The 21,921-nt window shown below is 29.0% G+C and overlaps 1 protein-coding gene across 12 annotated transcripts in view; it reads left to right on the top strand.

Moving 5' to 3' along the window:
- Window positions 1-21,921, top strand: part of LOC143197182 (forkhead box protein P4) — a 106,517-nt gene that overhangs the window by 5,227 nt on the left and 79,369 nt on the right. For 7 of the 12 annotated variants that reach the window (XR_013005940.1, XM_076405418.1, XM_076405419.1 and 4 more), the window contains exon 2: window positions 12,616-12,723. Coding sequence is in view for 6 of the 12 variants with exons in the window: in XM_076405418.1 (XP_076261533.1) it covers window positions 12,616-12,723 (108 nt within the window). In the remaining 6 variants the exon portion in view is untranslated. Of the gene's footprint in view, window positions 1-4,028; window positions 4,332-4,428; window positions 4,535-12,615; window positions 12,724-21,921 lie in introns of those variants that run through there. The other 5 variants (XM_076405423.1, XM_076405420.1, XM_076405422.1 and 2 more) reach the window with 3 other exon arrangements.

Raw genomic sequence — 21,921 nt, 5'->3', positions numbered from 1 at the left:
ACTAAACTTTAAGATCCCCATCTAAGATAGGTATCTTATTAAGACAACAAGGTTTAATACTAGCATACACACGAAGAGAAACTAACATTGGCGTTCGAAATTTAAGTGATGTTTTACATCCGAATAACTACTTGGGAAATTTCATCAGAACACTCCATGGACTTTACCCCCATGGCATATAATACACATATATCCGCTAAATTGTACCTGTAAAACATCGAACCCCTTAAACTGATATTGTAAAAGTGAAGCTCGGATCTTGCTATATTACAAGACAATTAGCCGAGGCCTAAGGGAACAATCACGTGAAATTTCAGTCGCAACTTTGACTCGAATATCTTGGAAGGAAAAGGGTTTAAGAACGACTTGCTTGCTGCTGGTATATTACTCTTTGAATTACCTAGCGATATACAGAGTGAGATCTTTAAGTCTTTTAATTAAAGGCTTATTTAATGACTCTATACATCATATTTAAAACGTACTTGAAACTTTTTTTAACTCAACATTAACTAAGGCAGCTTTTTTAAGGATACGAATATTTGTGCTAAGTTGAATAGAAGAACGTAATTGATTTTTTAGGGATTTTTCATCTAAATATATAGTTGTGTTAATTATACAATATTGTTTTGTGTTTTAATGTGTATAAATGGGAAACAATTATTATAAAATATTATATCTGAACAATAAAGCCAAAATTCAATCTGAACTATAAAATAAAAGTCCCAATCAATAAATAGATGTTATAAAACAATACAAAAATAATACAATTAATGATAATTACCATAAAAAAATATTAGATAGAAAGATATTAAATATGCACAATTTTCCAATTTAAAAATGAATGTATAAATTCTAATAAGGCGCAAAATATATTGGCCTTTATAAGCAACTTTTTTCTAAATAGGGTTTTAACACAGTCGATTGAGCTGACAGTAATATCGAGGCAACGTAGGGACGATTCCGCCCTTAAACTCACATACAACCCTTATAATAATTTTGCACCTTTGAGGATCATATCGTCAGTATAATCGGTAGGGGGAGCTCTTTTTCAGAATCGAAACCGTTTAATATGAGACGGCTCTTTAAAAAAATCCATCGACGTCCTTTATTTGCCTCGGTTTCTATTTCCTTCCATTAATTTTCCAACCTCGAAATCATTTACTTTTGTCTAGTAAATTATTAAATTCGTTAATGGATTTAAAACCACCAAAAAATATATTCGATTCATTCATTTTATAAAATATATAATAGGGGATAGATAATAGTTGGCGAGTAGTGAATTAATTTTGAAGGATTTTCTTTAATTTCAAGAATATGTTGTGAAAAATAGCGGGTGTAGTAACATATGATCGAACGCCGTCATGTTTCAAAATCACTTTGTCGCGTTTTTGCTTGCGCTCAACCATCTTCTTTCCAGTCTAGCTTCAGCTCTTTCATTTCGATTTCGTTGAGGCAGAAATTTGAGACAGCAGTTGGAACTTTTTTTCGAAACTCTTTGTCAACTATATTAAAATGCAAAACAGTTATTACAGATTTTCATCAGTGGCGATATGCATGTACATCGTAAATTTTGAACAACACCTTCGGAGCTGAAACAAACACATTGTTTACACTTTAGCATAATTTAATGTGAACGCCATCAAAATAGTTATCGATCAAAAACCCTATACCATTTGTTCAGTCATTAACGATTTTATTTTGATAATTATCTACATGATTTAACTTTTGAACTTGAACAGCAGGATTGTGTCGAAATACTTAACCAGTAATCTTAGAGTATCTGTTTATTTGTTACGATTCGTCGAGTCGATTGTATTCTTCGTTGGTAAAAGCTGCATCAATGTTTTAAGATGTAAATCAAACCTAACTTGTTTATATTTCGACGCAGGAATGTTTTCAGTTCCAAAATGTATTCAACTTGTTACTAATTGTTGCATTGTCCAATGAATTGGAATATATTTATTATGTCCTCCTGTACTAAAAACAAATTTTTTTCTTGGTCAAACACGACAAAGTATTAGAATTAATCTAAACCAACTTAAAAGTTGAATTATCAATTTATCTAAAACAAGAAGTGTTCGAAATCGATATAAACCCACATCGTTTTAGCAAATTGATATCGATAAAATCAATTAAATTAATGTGCGTATTTTTTAAGGCCGGTCCTGCGTACCGAACACGGTCTGTATTTAGCACTAATTGATTTATTTCAAATTTATTTACTTAAGATAAACAAAATAATTTGTTGATGACAACAACCGTGGCCTTTTTTTTATCTTCCAACAAATGAATGTGCTAAAAATTAGCTGCGTATATTATTTGATTTCCTGTTCTTCACAACAATGAGACTATGCGATAGTCATTAATAAAATAATGATGAGCAATTATCAAATAGAGATGGTGAAAAAACATTTCGTCAAATATTTGTGCTAATTGTTGCAAATTCGATCTTTTCCGTTGTTTGTGTACGTGGTGTCACCATAAAACTTAAATTGAATCATATTGCGATATGATGTTTATTTTATGAACATTCATAGGAAGTAGAAGTTAATAAATAATAATAAACATTAAATATACATTAAAATAAGCATAAAGTTTTTTATAATCGGGGAGTTTTGAGGATGCATTGGTATTTTAACTATTTATCAATTCGGTTTGAAAAATCAAACTTTGAAAATGCATTTGTAAAATTTGCAAATGTTGTGGAGTCAATCTCGTTGATTTCAATTCTTACTGAGTGAAATTAGATGGCTTCCAGCACCTAACTGACAGTTATTCCTATTTAAAAAAAATAGAAATTATTTTCAAAATATTATTTATATTTTATTTATTAATGTCATAAAAGCTTGTCATATATTTATAAAAGTTAATAGTAATTGAAAATCATTTAACAAATTACAATAGAAATTCAACGTCCTTGGTTTGAACATCAAACAATTCATTACATCAATAAATGTATACGTACATAGTGATACAATCTAACGCGTCGGTTTTATGTAAAAATTAATCTCCATTATATTTAAATATGTTTAAACTTTGATGCCAACGAAAGAGTCACAAAAATTCATGAAATAGGTAAGTCGAATAAAGACGCCTTGACACTCAGTCAACAAAACATGATGTAAAAATACATATTCTTTATATGTTATTTGTTGTATATTCTTATATTTGTTTGTTTGCTGTATCTAAACCAAGATAAAACTACAATTGTCAACCTAGTTTGCCTAAAAAGTTTTTTATCTCTTATTTCAGGGCCACGAATTGTTATTCATACGTTGATTTAAATTTTACGAATATTAATACAATTTTATGGTAATTTGTTGATGAAAATAATTTTTTTTCTCAATAACACGATAAATAAATAACATGGCAAAGAAACTATAAAATGTATTTAATTAATGTGATGATTTCTTTTTCTAAAGCTATTTTTATATTGGATGTACGTCATTAATGTAGAATTTCGTCTTTACGGTTTGGGTTGAATCATTTATTTTATAATTTTGTTTTGATAAATAGCAGTGGATCACAAATTCCTTTAATCTGCCTGATCATCTATCATATTCCCAATAGATGATACCAAAAAAATATCAATGCTATTTTATTCCGATCTAATATAATCACAAACAATGTGTCAGATAAATCTCTCTAACAAAAAAAAACTTGCATTAAATATTATAAAGTGACTAGTTTTGAAAGCACCCAGGTAAAGGAATGTTTAAAATCGGTATACGATAAATTCGGAGAGGTCGGAGAAATTTTTTAGAAAACACATACGTAAATTACAGGTCTGTTGTAAAAATAAGGGCTTAAAACGACCGACGAGGATAATCCACAAATACGTCCCTGCGGGATGATATCCAGTCGGCGAGGCAGGTGTAGTTGGTTTGCTTTTGCATTTCTCTAACTCTAAATATAACTGTGTAAACAACATCTCTCATACGGGTGAGGCGAGCGAGCAGACAAGTAAACAGTAAACAACACGGCACATTATGTGTGCCGCATAAGCGTGTGTGTGTCTATCTGTACTCTCTCAGTATGAGTTCGACTACGCGCGATCAGAGTGGCCGCCTTGCGAACAGATTTTGGCCCACGTCGCTGCTACTGGTCTCTAATCGACAATCCTAACCGCACTTTTCGAATAACCCGCTCTTTTTCGCGCCATATCGGTTACGTAATTGAAAACGCGTACGACGCAACCGCGTGTGACAAGTGAATTTCATGACATTTGTTTGACAGCAATCACATTCAAAATTATTAATTCTCATTAATTTCATTTTAAACAATTTTATGATATCGATTATCGAGGTTATGCTTAACACATAAACCTGGAAGTAAGTAATAATAAATAAATAATAAATCTTTGGCACTTTTGCAACTAATTACTTATAATTTACTGAAATATTCAAATTGTTTTAATAAAATCAACAGAAATTTTTTGGTTTATAACAAACATTCATGAAAAGGCTTGTAACAGTCATTATTTCGTCTAATTCTATGAAATTAGAGGAGGTCTTAACATATATAATAAAAAACGGTATGTACATTTTATTTTAGTCGTTTATTTTATGCAAAAATACGAAAAATTTAGATAATAGCCATAAAATTATATAAAAATTAGTTATTTTCACGTTAATAGCAAAATTTTTACGCCGACAAATAAAATATCACACTTTTATGTTATTTATTTCGATTTTGAAAATGTTCTAGCGAAAATCAACGAACAATAATCGTTTATTTAAGTTAACATGTGAATATTTTATTGTATTGTTAACAGCTTCATTAAATAGTCATTTTTAGCTACATATACACATTACGAATTTATATATTGACGTTAGATAGTTCAGGAAGAAGAATTTAACACCTTAGGTCTATTTGTTGAGCTTACTTACAAAGAAATCATTTGCTATTGCTGTTGCTGTTTATATAGCGTTAGTATAATGACGAGTTAGTTAATTTAAAAAGTAAATGGTGCTTTTGAAATAATATTAAATTTTATTTATGAAAATGTTACAGTTAAAATAAATATACATATCCACATAAAAAGTAATAAAACTGGCGAATATACGTATGTATATTATTTATTTGTTATTAAACATACATTTAATCTTTGGAACAATGGAAGTCAACAGCCTATTGTTATTTTATCGTGTTTATTTGTGAATTTTAAGGAAACCAAATTAAAAAATATAATTTTCGGGTTCCTATGGATGTCATCAAGTCGACCAACTGGAAATGCGTCATATTTAATACACAATTTTTCGATAGGGATCTCGTTTTGCTATGGCGTAATGTAAACATGCAAGAAGAATGTCATCCCCTTAAAATGTTAGTGTAAACAAAATAAAATAGCCTTACAACTCTTTCAGTCTCTAAAGTGAACGCCCAGATTTTACAGTAGCGTATTTAGCTCAGTAACATTCATTCATAAATTTTTATTTCCTACGCTTTTTAACAGTTTTCAAATTATCTTTTTACTTTTTATTTCCAATATGGTAATTGTCAATATAAAGAGTATAATTAAAGAGACACAAGTAGTGTAAATAGTTGGGTGGGAAAATGTCGGACACTTAATTGCATACCTAGGTCCTTTTTATACCCTGTAAGCAAATAAAATGGCATCTGGTACAGTTGGGTTGTTCTCAGTCGTAGCTTCTTCTCTGCTTTCAACTGTTTTGTTTTCTCAGTGCTAGAGACAAACAAAAAAACTAAAAAAAATCCCCATATTTATAGAACAACAAAAACAAACTTAAAATAATATAGAGTGAGACACATTTTAGGAAAGGATCGAATTTCAAAACATACTGGATTCCTTCGACACTGTCACGTTTGTAGTTTTGTTATTCTTTCATTTAAAGCGTAAAGAGAAACGAACACGAAACACTCTATATATTAACGGGTGTTTGAAAAATTTTCGATGGTATTTTCGTCCAGCTTCGTGTACAAAAGAAAGCCAAAGCCAAAACATTTTTCTTTTCGTCTTTAAATTCCAATTTTCTGAATTAAATCCCAGGAACTATTTCGAAACAACTAATGCGGCATTCAAGTGTAGTAATTTCAGATTTAAGATTTGACGAAAACAATTCTAAATATAAACACATGTGTGTTTATAATTTTGTTTATGTTCAGTGGTGTCGAACGATGGGTTGGCTGGCTAAATATTACAAATGAATATTTGTTAAATATAGATACATTCCTAGGATATTTTCTTCATTGATTATCTTTCCACAATTACTTGTTTTAATTATGAATCATTGCCTAAATTAAGCCTGATTTTTTCTATGTTTTTATTCATCTTACATACTTTGACTTAAAATAAGAACATTTAAACATTTCAATTTATATTATCATTTGTTATCCATAATGTTCTGTCATGGATTCCACAATTAAAAAGCCTTTGAAGCAATTCAGACTTCAGTCCATTTTAGAGTGTTATAACTTATTGTCTTTGTTAATAATTACATATAAATAAATTTGGAGCGATAAAGTGATATATCTGATAAAGTGTTACAAAATTAATTATATTAATGTTTATTTTGAATAAAGATGTCAGTTTAATTGATAACTAATAATTTGAACTAATAATCTATAATACAATCAATAAATAGTTTGTTTGTTGTTGTTTCATAACCAACATTTGTGTCGCTTTAACAATATTTGATCAATAATTTTAAGTATATCATTCCATAATATAATATTGGAGGAAATTATTGCTGACAAAAATGCTTTTCTTATAAGAAAATTTATTATACTTAAATCCTTCAACGTATAGGGCGCCAAATATCACCTAGGGAAGCTTAAACACTCTTCAGATAAGATCGCTAATATGTCCGCATAATTTTTTTACGCATAGCTCTTTTATGTTCGCGGGCGCCACAACGTAACCGAGTTCGGTTTACGTTCATCGCGTCGCCAATAGCGAACAATTAAAAGGCGAGAGGAAGCAACGAAGCGAAAGCGCCAATTCATTCGTTGTATCACCCGCTGATTACTTTATACGTATAGAGAAAGATCAGAGGAATGCTGAAGTAAGCAACGATTTCTGTCTCATAGTCTGGATTTAACCAAAAACGTCCCCTACTCGCTTAATCAGAGAAGAGGGTCTTTTTAGATGGGATGTTTAACATTTTTCCTTGTTAAGTTAAGCTGTTGCCAATTAGTGGTTGAGCCTGCCGAGTGACCAAGCGCTTAGATCAAATTTCACCACTATTAATTCAACAGTTCGATCATTTATCTTCTGTTTATGTCATTACATAAGGAATATAAGAAATGTGAATTAATTTTTAAGATTTTTTCTGTATGTTGCAGAAAATGTGCATAGAATTTAATCACATCATCTTTTTTTTGTAGCCCATCTATAGTAGTCGGTATCTTACGACTATTGCAGCAGTCCTATTGCAATAACGGCTGTGGATCTACAATCATGTCTACATTTTGCCAATGCTAATCACTAATTCTCCCATCTTTCTGGTAGCAAATTCATATTGAAAAAGCAGTATATATTGGAAGTGCATACACTCACAATTTTAATATATATTATTCATCAAATTTCTTACGACTACAATATTGAATGCTGAACCAAAATTAATGGAAACATAAAGTAAAAAACAAACTTTTTAAGAAGAAAACTCAAGTAGAGTGTAAAAAAATTAATGTATAAAATATTTCTGCATAATTATATTCATTAAAGGGTTCGATTGTGTCTGAACTCTTCGAAAGCCAAAAAAAATGGAAAAGGTTCGTGCCAACGGCTTGCTGGCTATATTTTGCTCTTATTTTCCTCTTACAGGGGATTAACTCTCCCCTAATGACCTTGAAATTGCTACTTTCCCAGTTCCGCAAGTTTTGCACAGTCAGTCTGGATAGCCGGGTGAATGAAAATATTACAAACATAATTTTTTACATTCTATAATATCGAAAACAGTATCTTTTTTTACCGTTTACTTTAAAGGCAATCTTTGAAAAATATTGATGACATTTTGGTTCAGATTATACATTGCATTGGTAGTAAGTATGCTGACATTGAGATAAATTAACTGCAATTTCTCGGTTTACCTCGTATAACATTCAATTTCATGTTAAGAACTATACATGATTTACCCTAGGCTGTTTCAAATATGTTCAATAAGTCGGCACACATATATTTAACGCACATTCCTTTTTAAATTCGGTGTTACATTGCAAGAATCCCAAAACACACAAAACGACAACAACTAATATCAATTTACAGTACCAACTTGTATTTTTTAAATAATTATTCGGAAAATAAGAAAATAAAATAAAATTTCAAAAAGAATAAATAAAACTTGAAAAAACTCTGGATAATTTTTATTAAGACAGGAATTAAGACAGAATTTTATCCTAAAACGATAAAATAAATAACCTTTTTCTAAATTAATTTGATATAAATACAATCTGTGTAAATATTTATTAAACAATAAAATCTTTAAATAATAATATCGAGATTTGTGTATTTTTCATTGAATTTGTATATTTAGTAAAAGAAATTTGTATGTCAGCTAAATCGGTATATAAAGCAAAGGAAAATACATAAACAATACGTATTTAATCTACAACAGTGGTTAAGATTTTTCTGAAAAAAAAACATCGTCCGTTTATTTTTATTTTCCTACGAATAACCCAGAGGAATAACTGGTACGAAAGAAAACACATTTGTTTATAAGTAAATTTCAGTAGTGGAGCATATAAATTGATGGCAACAAGGTAAATATTCGGGTATTCATCATGTGCGTTCTGATTAATATTGTAGCGAACAATTTAATCCAATTCAACAACTTTAAGGTTACGTTTAAAGGTCATGATTGATTTTATCGTAAAACAAAAGCAGTCTATTTTTTATGTTTCATGTTATACAGATATTTCATTGTTTGTTGTCTCTATTTACAACGATCTAACTACATCTGACAACAAATTTTTGCTAAAAATATTTATTTCCCTAGGATTATATTTATTATACACTACAAAACATAGAAGTATAATTGAGTATAATCGTATTCAATTATTCCAGAAAAATATTGCCAGAACTGTCAAATTATTCTTTAAATTAAGGGAAGTAATAGAAAAAACTACAGTGTGTCCACTTGGAAAAATATTAGTGCAAAAACATTTATATATCAAAATGTTTACAAATTGGTCGTTCTTTTTAAATTAAACTATCAATATACGAAGCCTATCAATATTTGCGCCTTCCTTATTATCTGTAAAACTTGCTTATTTACTTTTTATTTAATACAATAACGTTTGAGAAAGAGATGTTAAGTAATTGAAATTACCATTTTACCATTACCGCTTACCATTTTAAAAATGATAATTGATTGGTGAAATTTCTGAACCTGTGAAATGACCAGATATGAAAACACTTTCCGCAACATGGGTTATTGTAATTATTCACAATATCTTTCAACTTGAACAAGTATTTTTTAACTGGAATAATTGTTGGGTTGGTCTATACTTTTTAATAAAATGTGGACCCTTCATAACCAAAGGTGGGTTTCCGGCACCAAGCTGCATCAAAGAAGGCCAGACTAAGCTTACCTTTTCTATAATTTTATCCTATTATTATTAAGTATTAAAGATATTTTATTAAGCAAAGGCTCGCAGCTAAGTGTCAATTTTAACAATTTGCCTCTATATCCACCATATTGACCAAACTAAGCACCCAGTAATTATTTTCTATGTTCAAATATGGCTTAGCGGAAACTACAATGGTATCAGACAACATACGCAACTCAAATTAACTAAATACTTGTTTACACAGTACTTGTATGTATTTAGAACGAAATATTTAAAGCATTTTGTCGTTTTCAAAATTAGAACGTTAGTTTGTAGTTCGAGTAATATCAAACTTATTTGTAGAAATAATAAATTCTGCCTTAGACAGTAGCTGAATGATTTCAAAACACACAATACATGTTAAAACGTGTTTGTTTTTGAAGTAGATTATAACACGCCATGTCGCATCGTCAGTTTGTTTATTGTTTAAGACATTTAGTTCGAGCTTAATGACCTATAAAACTAGATAGAAGAGTCAATTTTACCCATTTGCCTTCAAAGAAAATTACAACTATATTTTATGACTTAACCTACACAAAGCATACTTCGAAATTGCTACATTAAAAACAAACAGTATTCATAACAATTAGAATTATTAATAATTAATCTGTTTTTGTATTATACATTCTGTAAGAAATTCTCTAAATTTGCGATAAAGAACGCTAGTAAATATTTCGGCAACGACTTTTTTCCAAAATTTTCCAGCGTTGTAGTGAATCACTATGTCAACATTGAGTTATTCAGTATATCTATATCTACTATTGTTATCTGTGATATTATAACGGAAACTTGCCTTACATTACTTATGTGGAGTTACTGAAAAAATGTAATCTCCATTTTCAATGACTATATATTATATCTAGAATATCCTATAAGACTGACACCAAGTATAAGAAAATCAATTATCTTATATTCTAACATATATTTAAGTTCAGTTAAGTGCGTGTAGTTTGTGACTAATTTCGAAAATGTACTAGATACTTTATGTCAAACTCGACAAATACGGTCAACAAAACACCGTACTTACCCGATATTGCCTCGTGTAACTTTTTCTATTTTATTATGGTTTGTTGTTCGGATACCAGCAATAATAATAAAACTAATTTAGTGGGTAATTGTTTATAATAATGATAAAAATTTCGTTTTGTTTTCTACAATGTATGAGTTTGATTTCTGCTTTATAAGCGAAGTCTGGCCCATATGAAAACAATGTATATAATTGGTAAAATAACAACATATTATACCCTTTTAATAAAGCAGAGGTCAGCACTTAAGAAATGCCTGACTCACACAAAGGAAATTAAAGTCGTTTTTGTTTTAGTAAGGCACGTCGGTATATGACTGTTTACTCGTTTCGCAGGTGTCAATGTTTTTCTTCAAATCTCACGACAAACACGTACTTTGTATGCTTCTAAGGATAGAAACGAATAAACAAGGGATGCTGCCTAGCAATGTTTAATCAGAGAAAAATTCTTCAAAATATCCTATTACTACGAAAAGAAAATTTAAACATTTATCATTTCAATCTCAGTCTATACATCAACTCTTAAAATAAAGAACATTAAATACGTTTACTAGTTTGTTTCATTGTAGATTTAAATTAACAATTAAAAATGAAGTTTACTCGTTTTAAATATATTTATTGTTTATATCAACATTATATGGGTAAACTGTCTTCTGTTATATTGTTCTTTCGGCGAAGAGACAGACGGAGGTGGAAAAAAAGAAGCGAGAAAAATAACGCTGACGCTGGAAACTGAAGGTTTATATTTTATAAGTTTAATGTCGGAAAGAAAATTTATACGGGACATTGCGTTTAGTCGAAAAAGATATTATAATTTCATTTGTATAAATGTTCCCTTTCTCCGCTATAAAACATCACGATGTTCCTTCCCGTTCAGTTCCGGGTTCACTCCGGGATACGCTTTGTCCGATTTTCTGGATCATCCTAAAATCGCCACTTCGAATTAACTTCAGTGGCGCACAAATATTTTCATTTTATGCAACGACTTTATTCATAGTTTATTATGTTTTCTCTTATTATTCCTCTATTATATTTTCGTTTTTTATTAATTATATTTAATATTTTTATCTCATCTTATTTTTTCCTAATTATAAGTTTTTTAATATCTGTTATTTCTCCCTTGCTTGTTATTTTTCGTTTCTATTTCTATTTCTTTTCCTCTATTTGTTTTGTTTTATTTTTCTACTTTTAACCCCTTTAACTATATTTTTAAATTAAATTAAGACAATTATGACAATGGGGATTGCAAAAGGTTTGCTCTTTTACTCAAGGAATATGATATTAAGTTTTGGGTGGCTTGAAAATAATTGTTCGTTAATTCGATTCTTCTGTTTCGTTATTTCACTCGATTTTGTCCAAACCTTTAAACCAACTCTTTGCTATCAAAAACCATAGCAATCGAAGTAAAAAGTTAAAAAACTGCTAAGAACATGCTAGAGTACATATTTGTTTAGTGTCTTGGCAAGTAATGAAATGGATTGGCTGGGTTTGGTTTTCGGAAGTTTTGATGATCGGCCATAAAGGCCGGACTTTGTACCGCCTGATTGACTGTTATTTATTCTGGCCTCCACAAAAATGCAAAACTTACTTTAAAAAGCTGGCATCAAAAGAAATTTATGAAAATTATTTGATTCCGTTTTTAGGCTAGAAATTTAAGAAATCCTATAAAACAAAATTATGGTGTTACTGGAAAAGTGGTAATAACATTGATTAGTTTTTGGAATTTACAAGAACACATTCGCTTCGAAAACATAGCCCGAAATTTTTCTCTCAAACATTATTAAAAGTAACTAAAAAGCCAACAAAATCTTCGGGGTTTCTAATACGGACAGTGAATACCAAATATACTAAAAAACGACTATGACACATTTGATAAATACTTGAGTAAACAGTGTATTTGTTTACGTAAAATCTAAAAATTAACAAATATAAATAGGATAATTTGTTTTGTACTTTTTGTGAGTATATGTGTAATCTTATGTTATGTAGAGAGTAATATTTGTTATTATTTTCATTTATAGGGCCATATAGGCGAGGTTCCTTACGAAAGCGCTGTGGGTTGGTCGAAGGGACATTATCCAGCTGCCACGAGTCCCTGGCCTTCGACCATTAGACATTCTAGATATAGTGTAAGTAATTTAAAATATAGACATTTCATTTTTAAGTGGTTCTACACTTACGGTTAAGTACATATTTTTTAAAACTTCCGATGAGATACTGAATTGATAATAATACTATATGATACGGCAATTTTAAAAGCATTAAATTTGTTAAATAAAAACTCAATAGCAAGTAAATATATTTTTGCTAAACTTTTTTATAGGTTTTTGTCGACATACATATTAAAAGAATTTTCAATATTTTTTTAGCTTAATTCTTCGCGAAATAAATATATTTTGTCGAAATTATCGCCATATTAAAAACAATTGACTTAAATTTTTCTTTGTTTATTCTTACGTTTGTTTGATACCTATTTAGGCCCTTAAAGCATTAATAAAATTAGTTTAATGCTATCCTTAGGTCATAACATTTTTAAACATTTTAACTACCATACAATGAAAAGGTGAGCCTATGAGAGGTGCTCAGACGAATTATTTATAAATTAAGTGTAGCGTTAGACGTAATTAGAAGAACGAAAAGAAGGTATCTTTTATGATATGGAATAACAGGCCATTTAATTCAGAACAACATCGTTATTTCTAAAGTTCCCAAAGTGTGAAAATTCTGACTGCGAAAGCGCATAACTTCCCCTAGAGGAAAAGTTAATACGGAATATTTTACAGATATAAACCCGAAAAAGATAAAAGAAATGACTTTAAAATTATATACAGTCTTTAAAATTTCCTTTGTGCCAGGGGTCGGGACACAAACACATATTTTATTTTCTCGGGGATTCACCCTAACTGATATACGATTCTTGCTTTTTGCCATTCAAATAAGATGAGAAAAAGAAGAAGGAATTGGTTAGTTGTCTCACTAATAAACTCTTCTAAGCATCTGTATCCGCGTTAACATTCGCATGTGAATAATTAAATAATATATTTCACACCAAACGAATAATATTTCTTCTCTGAAAAGCAACTAGGAAACATTGGAAATTAATTCTGAATAGTTTGTTGTATAATATCAAGTTCTAACCCAAAAGATGATAATATGAAGGAGCAAAATCTGATAATTAGGAATTGTGTTGAGCGATAGTTACATTTGATAATGCTTTCCATGATGGATTTCTTTGGAATATTTCTTCAAGTGATCTCACCTAAACTATTCGAATCAAATCAAATCTTCGCGTCTTTTTAACGTTATAGTATGTATACCTTAATTTTCATAATTACTCACAGTTAAACGTAAAACCTGAAGAATTATGAAATGGATTTAGTTCTGAAATTAATTTATAAATTTCTCAAAATGAATACATAAACCTATCAATTATCAAAATATAATCAATACACTGAGGTTTGACAGGAAAATAATATCGGAAGTTTATTATATTTGAAAGATAAAACGAAACTGCTTTTGTTATAAATAGTTATTATAACAATAAAAAAAAATGCTGATTAATATTTTTCTATTGTTTAAATCATAGAAGCGGCACTTTCGGCGTTTGATGACAAGTCAAAAATAGATAAAAAAAAACTAACCGGCCAAGATGGAGATCGACTTTATGTAACAACAAACAAACATTAATAAATTCAGTATTGATTTATACAGCACAAATATACAAAATGGACTTGGTGTTTTAGACGACCTTGTGTATAAAAATCGCTTGAGATTGGACTTTTATTAAAATGGTTTCGCTTAAATTCAACTCAAACAGATAAATAATTTTTAGACATATTTCTTTACATAGCCAATAATGTCGCATTTATTTCTAGAAGTTATTTGTCGTACGTACAATATTGTTATTGGTTTAATATAAGACCACTTGTTATAGAAAAAATGATTTTAATATCGTATTTAATTACTCATTAAAATAGGTGTCTATAGGATACTCCATCTGTTGATTTTTCTGGATAATAACTTGGCACGCATAGAACGCTTGATATTGATAAATAGTTTAGTATCAGATCATCTTTATAGGATCGTTTTTACTTAAAAGAAACGTTGAGAACTATGAAAAGAAAGGGCTTGAAATGAGTGTTCTGGGAAGCTTAGCGTAAACAAAAAGACATATCAGATTTGGGATTCCATAAAGCTCTATGTACACACCAGGCACAAGATCAAAGCTAATAATAGATGACCCACTCCATATATAAATTCATTTTTAATAATAAACAAACAAGTAGAAGTAAAAAATGGATTCTACAATCCAATTACATTTTTATTTTAAACTTTGCCTCCCATTTATATAATTTTGTTCCTTAATTGAAATAATTAAATTGACTATATAATTTCAAAATGATAACGTTAGATAACAGTATAATTATTTATTTGAAAAGTAGGATATATATACTTGTGTTGTATTGTTTCTTTTTTGATAAATATTTATAAACAATTCAAGGTCGGTACTGATAAGATGGGTTTATATTTACACAGGCTTGAAATTAAAATGTTACATTATAATACCGTATTTTAAAATTTTATTACGTACATATTTCGTCTGGAAAAATTAGTATTCGCGGTCAGATATGAACGAGGAATTGAAAAAAAATCGTCATTGACTGCTGGTTCTAACAAGTGCTACTTCATTTTTGTTGTAATTATGTATGACGTTGATATATTTTTGAATGATGAGTTTAAAATGATCTGATTGACGTCAATATTCTAAAATAAAAATAACTTCATTTATTTAATAATATTATCAAATTAAATGATGACTACAACGGTTATTGCTACGAATCTTGAGATGTGTTTAATATTTAAGTATTCAAAATATTATTCTAAAAACCAAGCAAAGGATAATGGAGTCTTGAATAGACTTCTTAATGGAATTAATTTGAATGAAGGAGACATAGTTGTTAAATAAGCAGAAACACGACAATAGGATTTTGATACACGACAATGTTTGGTTACATAAGGCAAAACCTTACATTATTTAAATTATATTATAAAATATTACATCAAGTTTTTAACAAATTTATCATATAGCCAAACCAAAAAAAGGTTAAAAATATTCCTTACAGTAATATTGATATTAATTGCGGCTGACCATAGGTCAAATGTTACAAATTCCCTAATATCTAATCTTAAAGCCCATCGAGGGACAGAAATCCATAGAGAAAAGAAAATTTAGCAGGAAAAAAAGGGCAATATAAGCCGCCCTCTGGGTTTTAAATCTCCGGAAGAATGCTTTTTTGGTGTTGTTCGGAGCTATTCCAGACTGTCGAACTTATTATGATGCCATTATGGCGTAAACACAAACAAGGGTTAGTATATTTACGACTCCAAAACCAAAGGTCCCCAAGAAGTAATTGTCTAAGCGTTTTTCTTTTTCTTTTTTTTACAGTTATCGCTATTCAATTTCCCACAATTCTGTTAAATTTTACATGAACAGTTTAATTTCTTTTTTAATTAATGTGGAGTGAGCAAGTAGCTTTAATTTATATAATTTTTATATAATTTTTATTTAATAAACTTTTATTTATTTTCCGATTTTTAGTCTTTTGAACTTTTTTAATATGGCTCACATATTTCAATATAAGATAAATATTAATGAATTTACATTTAGGTATATTTTCTGAAAAAATATATAAGTAGAAATTTGATTTTACCAAGCTAACTAACATAGCTAGATATAGCTAAATCAGCCATAATTATATAATAATTTAACAATATCAAAATCACTTCGATACCAACTCTATCGACTACAGATAACTGTTTATATGTCATAGTATACAATATATAAAGTTTTATTCGGTATAAGATATATCCAGTAAACAATAAAGATATTTAAATAAAGTTTAAAGTATTTCAGGTCAAAATGTACATTGTCGTAATATAATTTACGTATTTTGATTAAATTCATGTTTCATATATTCGTAAATTATACAATACAAGGCCACATTCGTCTTTTATTGCTGAGTCCTAACTTGGCGAGTAGATTGATTTTAGATATTTTAGATTTTTTCAGATTAAAAAATATTCGTTACTTCAAAAAAGTTTATTTTTAACATATTATTTAAAAAGTTATTACAATAAACAATACTGCGGTTAGATATTGCATATGGGAATATTAGGACAGAGGAAGTCAGGAAGTTGATATATGAGACTGTTAAGCGTCTAAACGAAAACATTTTTCTATATTTAAAAAGCTCAACTGTTTTATGGTTACTTAACGTTTTCTATATGTTCTATAATTGCAGTTATTTCATAAAATACAGTTAGATAGTGAACAATACATTTAAATAGTACATGTAGCATATGTTCAAATTTATTATTAATAAGTCATTAAATTTCATGTGTACGTTAGATAATTATTTATGCATCAATCTAAATAATTTGTTATTTTTTTACTAGGAATAATAACTACGCCACTGTGTTTTAGTACAAGTCTCCAAGCAAAAACCGAAGAATGGTTTTTAATTTTGAGTAAACAAAGTCTTAAATCGTCTTTGGTTGAAATTCTTGGGGAATGGTTAGAACTTGAGATAGGGGGAATGAAGGAGAATGCTTCGAATAATGCTTATAATACTTCACGTAAACACTTACGTTAAAAATTGCCGTCCTCTGAGACCTTTTGTGTAAAATTTGTTTGTCAATGCTTTTCTTTTTTCGATTATGTCATTCCTTTACTTGAAAATTCGTTGTTTGCCAAGCAAGGTACAATAAAAAAAACTAATTCCACCATAGGCGGTTTAATTATAATATTTATATGTTGTATTTCTTCAGGCTATTTGTTTTCGAAATTTTGTTTATGTATTAACAACTGGTTAGCATTATTTGAAATAGCGTAGCGTCATGACAAGCAACAATTTATATTTGAAAAAAATGCTAATAAATATTTCTTTCTCTTTTTTTTGGCAAAAATTTAAATATTGTATAAGTTATTAAAATGTCGTGATTGTATATTACAACGATTTTATAGATCAATATAATTGAGTTCGAATACCACTGAAGCTATATGACTAAAATAATTAATTTTAAAACTAATTGATCGAGGGTAAAATTGTAGTTACCTTGAAGTTGAAGCAAGCATGTCACTTTTATATTTGCAAACCGTATTTACCAGATATTATTTTGATTATAATAGATGTACTCACAGCAAAATGAACTCATATAATATTAGTCAATTTGTTTGCATCAATGTTATATGGTCAGTATGAAAAATAATTACGCGGCTTTAAATTATTGAACTTATTACTTGGACAAAATGTCATTGTCACTATCAACATAAGTAACATAAGTAAACTTATTACTACTGGAAAAGTGGTTATTGAACCGAAAAGTATAATAACACCAAAAACTAACTGAAAAATTAATATTCAACTCTACCGAAAAAAATCGTATTTATAGTATACATCAAAATCATCAGTACGCCACTGCCTTGAACATTTTTATTCAGTAAGAATTATTTAATTTTTTCTCCGTTAATGGGTTCAAGTTTACAGGCGCATGTTGTATTATAATAAACAATGTATAAACAATTATTTCGTCATTTAGATTACTTGTTCGACCGTTATGGTTTTTGTTTAATAAATAAAATGATTTTGGTAATTTGCAGGCTAAGCTTGTTAGCAATGTGTGCTCTACATTTTCAGCGTGTTTATATCATAGATTTTTTCGAAAAAAAGTTTTTAAATTCAAAACAGTACGTCAGACGTAATTATTATTTACTGATTATTTATATATTATTAGCGCTACGTGCTTCGTAGACGTCACGTGAAACGTTAATTCATCTTAATATTCACATAAATGAATGGATATTATGTATTACTAAAGTCTACTAGATTAATCCATTGACGATTACATTATCGTAGTTTTTTGACAACAGAGTTATCTAGGTTTTAGTTTAACTACTACTATTTAACAAATATAAACGATACGTCATATTTTCTTCGCACATAGAAGTTTTCTATTCATTTAACCAATAATCGTTTGAGTGACACGTCCTACTATAATCATATTTGCCTAATTCATTTAATAATACAATGAATGAGCTGATAACCTTGAATGTAAAGTTATTTCATTATTTTTTTACTTTTAGATATTCATATTTCTTATTATCACGAATTATTTAACAAGTTATCTCTATTGTATAACATAGGTTTCTTATATAAATAAAATACAATACACTTTTTATAATAAGTTTTAACTATTATTCATCACTGATGTGAAAGGTTTGACATGAAAAATATGTTCTTGATTATCTTATATCGCTTGTAAAAGCTAATAGTTTGAGATTTAAAAAAAGTATATTCATAGTCTGTTTTATTTTATGATATATTAAAATCTAGTTGGTAATAAACCGTTTTTAGTATGGGAGGCCATATTTAGATTCTTTATAGGTTAGAAAACATTTAAAGACAAACGCAAACATTTTTGAAGAAGTGAACATAAATAGAAAAAGAAGAAATACTTTTAAAAAACAGATGTCTACCACTGCGTGCTTTTATATAGGTTAATTATATTTATTATAAGTACTTTATTTAAATATTATTTAGATTCATTTTATGTAAAAAACAATTATAGTTCGCCGCGATTTTTTATTTAAATTTTCAAAAATATACTACTGTTGCTTTTTCAGTGGAAAGTGAACTTTAATTCAAATATGTCTCCTTCAATTGTGTGAAGCATTTAGGATGTTAATTGCTTAAGAATCCTGGTGGTTTTAATAACATTGATCTGAGTCTTCAATCAAAATTAATTCACTTGTTACTTAAAAAACGTATCTTTCAATTTCTTGACTGTATCACCTGTTAAAAGAGTACATCTTAGAGGGTAAGCGATTAGTGCTTATTTGATCTAAAATCTGATTTTATTCCGTAATAGTATGTTTTTGTTATGTTATGATTTTTCATTGTTTTTATGTTTTTTTAAGGAATTACTTATTACGATTATACAATAATTATATGGTGTTGATTATTGATATTAAATAAAATCTATAAAGTTTGACGTACGTCTTTACTAGCGTTAGTGGAAATTAACTCAAGGTCATTTGAAGTTATGAAGGCTACGAAGCATTTTGCGTTCACCACTTAGAGCCAAGTCTATTGTTACTAAGGAAAAGGTCTTCTCTAATACATTGACTGTATTAAAAATTGAACAACCAAATCCAAAAATACAGTATAATTAATTTTAGTTAATGAACCGCGAGCGAATAAAAAAATACCTAGATCGCGATCGGAATCGCGTAAACAAATATTCGGAATCGAAAAAAATTCATTTCAAATGCCGAATAATGTATGTTTAAAAATCGGCCGAACCCGACGAACAATACAGAGAGAACACACTATAACCTTCCCGTATTTCTAATTCTGTCATGTTGAATAAACAACTGACGTCATATTATAATAAACAAATAAACATGATGTACAGATAAAAGATGTTTATTATACACGGGCTTTTAATAAGCGACGTTCAATTTTCGACCTACATATTTATATCCGTCTTTTTTCAACTGATTGGTATTAAGTATTATATATGATATACCATGCTAGTTGCCATAATAAATTAGTGTATGTTTATTTGTGTCTGGATCAGTGGCGTGCCACTGAAGACATTTTCTTTCATTACCAAAACCAATCACCACACCACACATAGTTTTTTCGATGCTATTTCCAGTTACCATTCTGATCAAATATTGTTTTGTCCTTAATTGCCTTTGAATTATGTAAATTTACATTAACAATACTAACGAAATTACATTCACTTGACATTTAATAAACAATAATTTGAAAAGCATATTTTTTAATAATAATTTCTTTATTATACCGAAAACCAACCTTTGCCAGTGGCATTATTTTCATATTTTAATAAAAAGATAAGCGGCAATATCAATATGGAAGATAAGGAGCCTCTGTGAACAAATTTTTGAATGAAAATCAAAGTCAAATATAAAAACAACTTGTAATAACATAACTTAATAACTCAAAGAGCTATAGCAGGGCGATACTTCTACTGTTGCTACAGTCGCGGGTTCGAATCTTGCTGGGGCATGGTCGTAAATTTATGTTTGTGATTGTCCTTAAGCAAGATTGCAAAATCCGAGAAGGAAAATGATCCCAGTCACAGCAGTAACCAGGCTGAGTAAGGCCGGATGTCTTCTCGGATGTTCTCCAAAGTAGGTCACTCACCAATCGCTAGACTTCATGAGGACCGTGAATCGGAGCCCACATTAAACAGTAGGTCTAGTCTAAATAAACCCTAGTTGATAAAAAAGAGACTAAACAATAAAAATAATAATTTAATTTTAGGACATCTTCTGTTTCAATGATGTCACAAGTTTTTCACATATAGGTAGAGAATTAAATATTTATTTGAGGTATAACATTTAATGAAAAACAACTAAACATACTAATAGCTCAATATTTAATCACTTACAATTAAATGACAGTGGAAATGGTACTATAAATGAATACTGATAAGATGAAATTTAATATCTCACAACTTAAATAGCTCGTTCATTGGCTGATCAGGCGACATTCCATACTAGGTGCATTTTTAGATGAATGGCTATTTTAAGAAGCATAATTGTCATATATGGATAAATATATGATTATATTTCGCAGAGATGTGTCTTTAATTGGTGACCAGGATGGTTAGATTTTATTCTGCAAGATTTTTTCTTGTGAGATTTTCTGAATTGCATTACTGCAGTCTGTACGATCATGAAAAGCTGTACATTATTTAAACATATAATTTCTAAACATGATATATTATGTTTTAAATTAAATCCATTAATAACAAGTAAGTATTAAGAAATAAGAAGAAAAATGTGTTTATTCCTTACAAATTTTGAATATATGATAAAACTAGTACCATGTAAACATGAACTCTTCATAATTAGTCATGAAGAATATTCTGCATTATTGAGTAATAAAATAAAATAACACGGAAAGTTACAGTGAGCTTTTATAACGTTTCTTCACGATGTTGAGTATCATATTTTAACGATAATGTTATGGGAAAGGATTGATGAGTGTTCCGCCAATGTTTATATGTTCTAAACGAAATAAAATGAGCTGGACAAGTCAGCGTGTATGACAGGTGATGGGAAGAAATACGAACACATACATCGGTTAATTTGTGTAAACAATGAAAATATGGTTTCGAAGAAATATTTAACAAACATTTGTTTTGTATATTTATCTAAATCTATACAAGCGGCTTTCGTTTTGAAATATAAATATTCCTAGCGACGTTGAGTTTTTTTCCCTTTTCTTTTTGTT

The sequence above is a fragment of the Rhynchophorus ferrugineus genome, unplaced genomic scaffold (assembly GCF_030347505.1).
Source record: "Rhynchophorus ferrugineus isolate W39M unplaced genomic scaffold, kcgeb_rfMv2 rfM5, whole genome shotgun sequence".
NCBI classification, from domain to species: domain Eukaryota; kingdom Metazoa; phylum Arthropoda; class Insecta; order Coleoptera; family Curculionidae; genus Rhynchophorus; species Rhynchophorus ferrugineus.
Note: the sequence above shows the minus strand (reverse complement) of the source record. Positions and strands in the feature narration are given on the sequence as shown.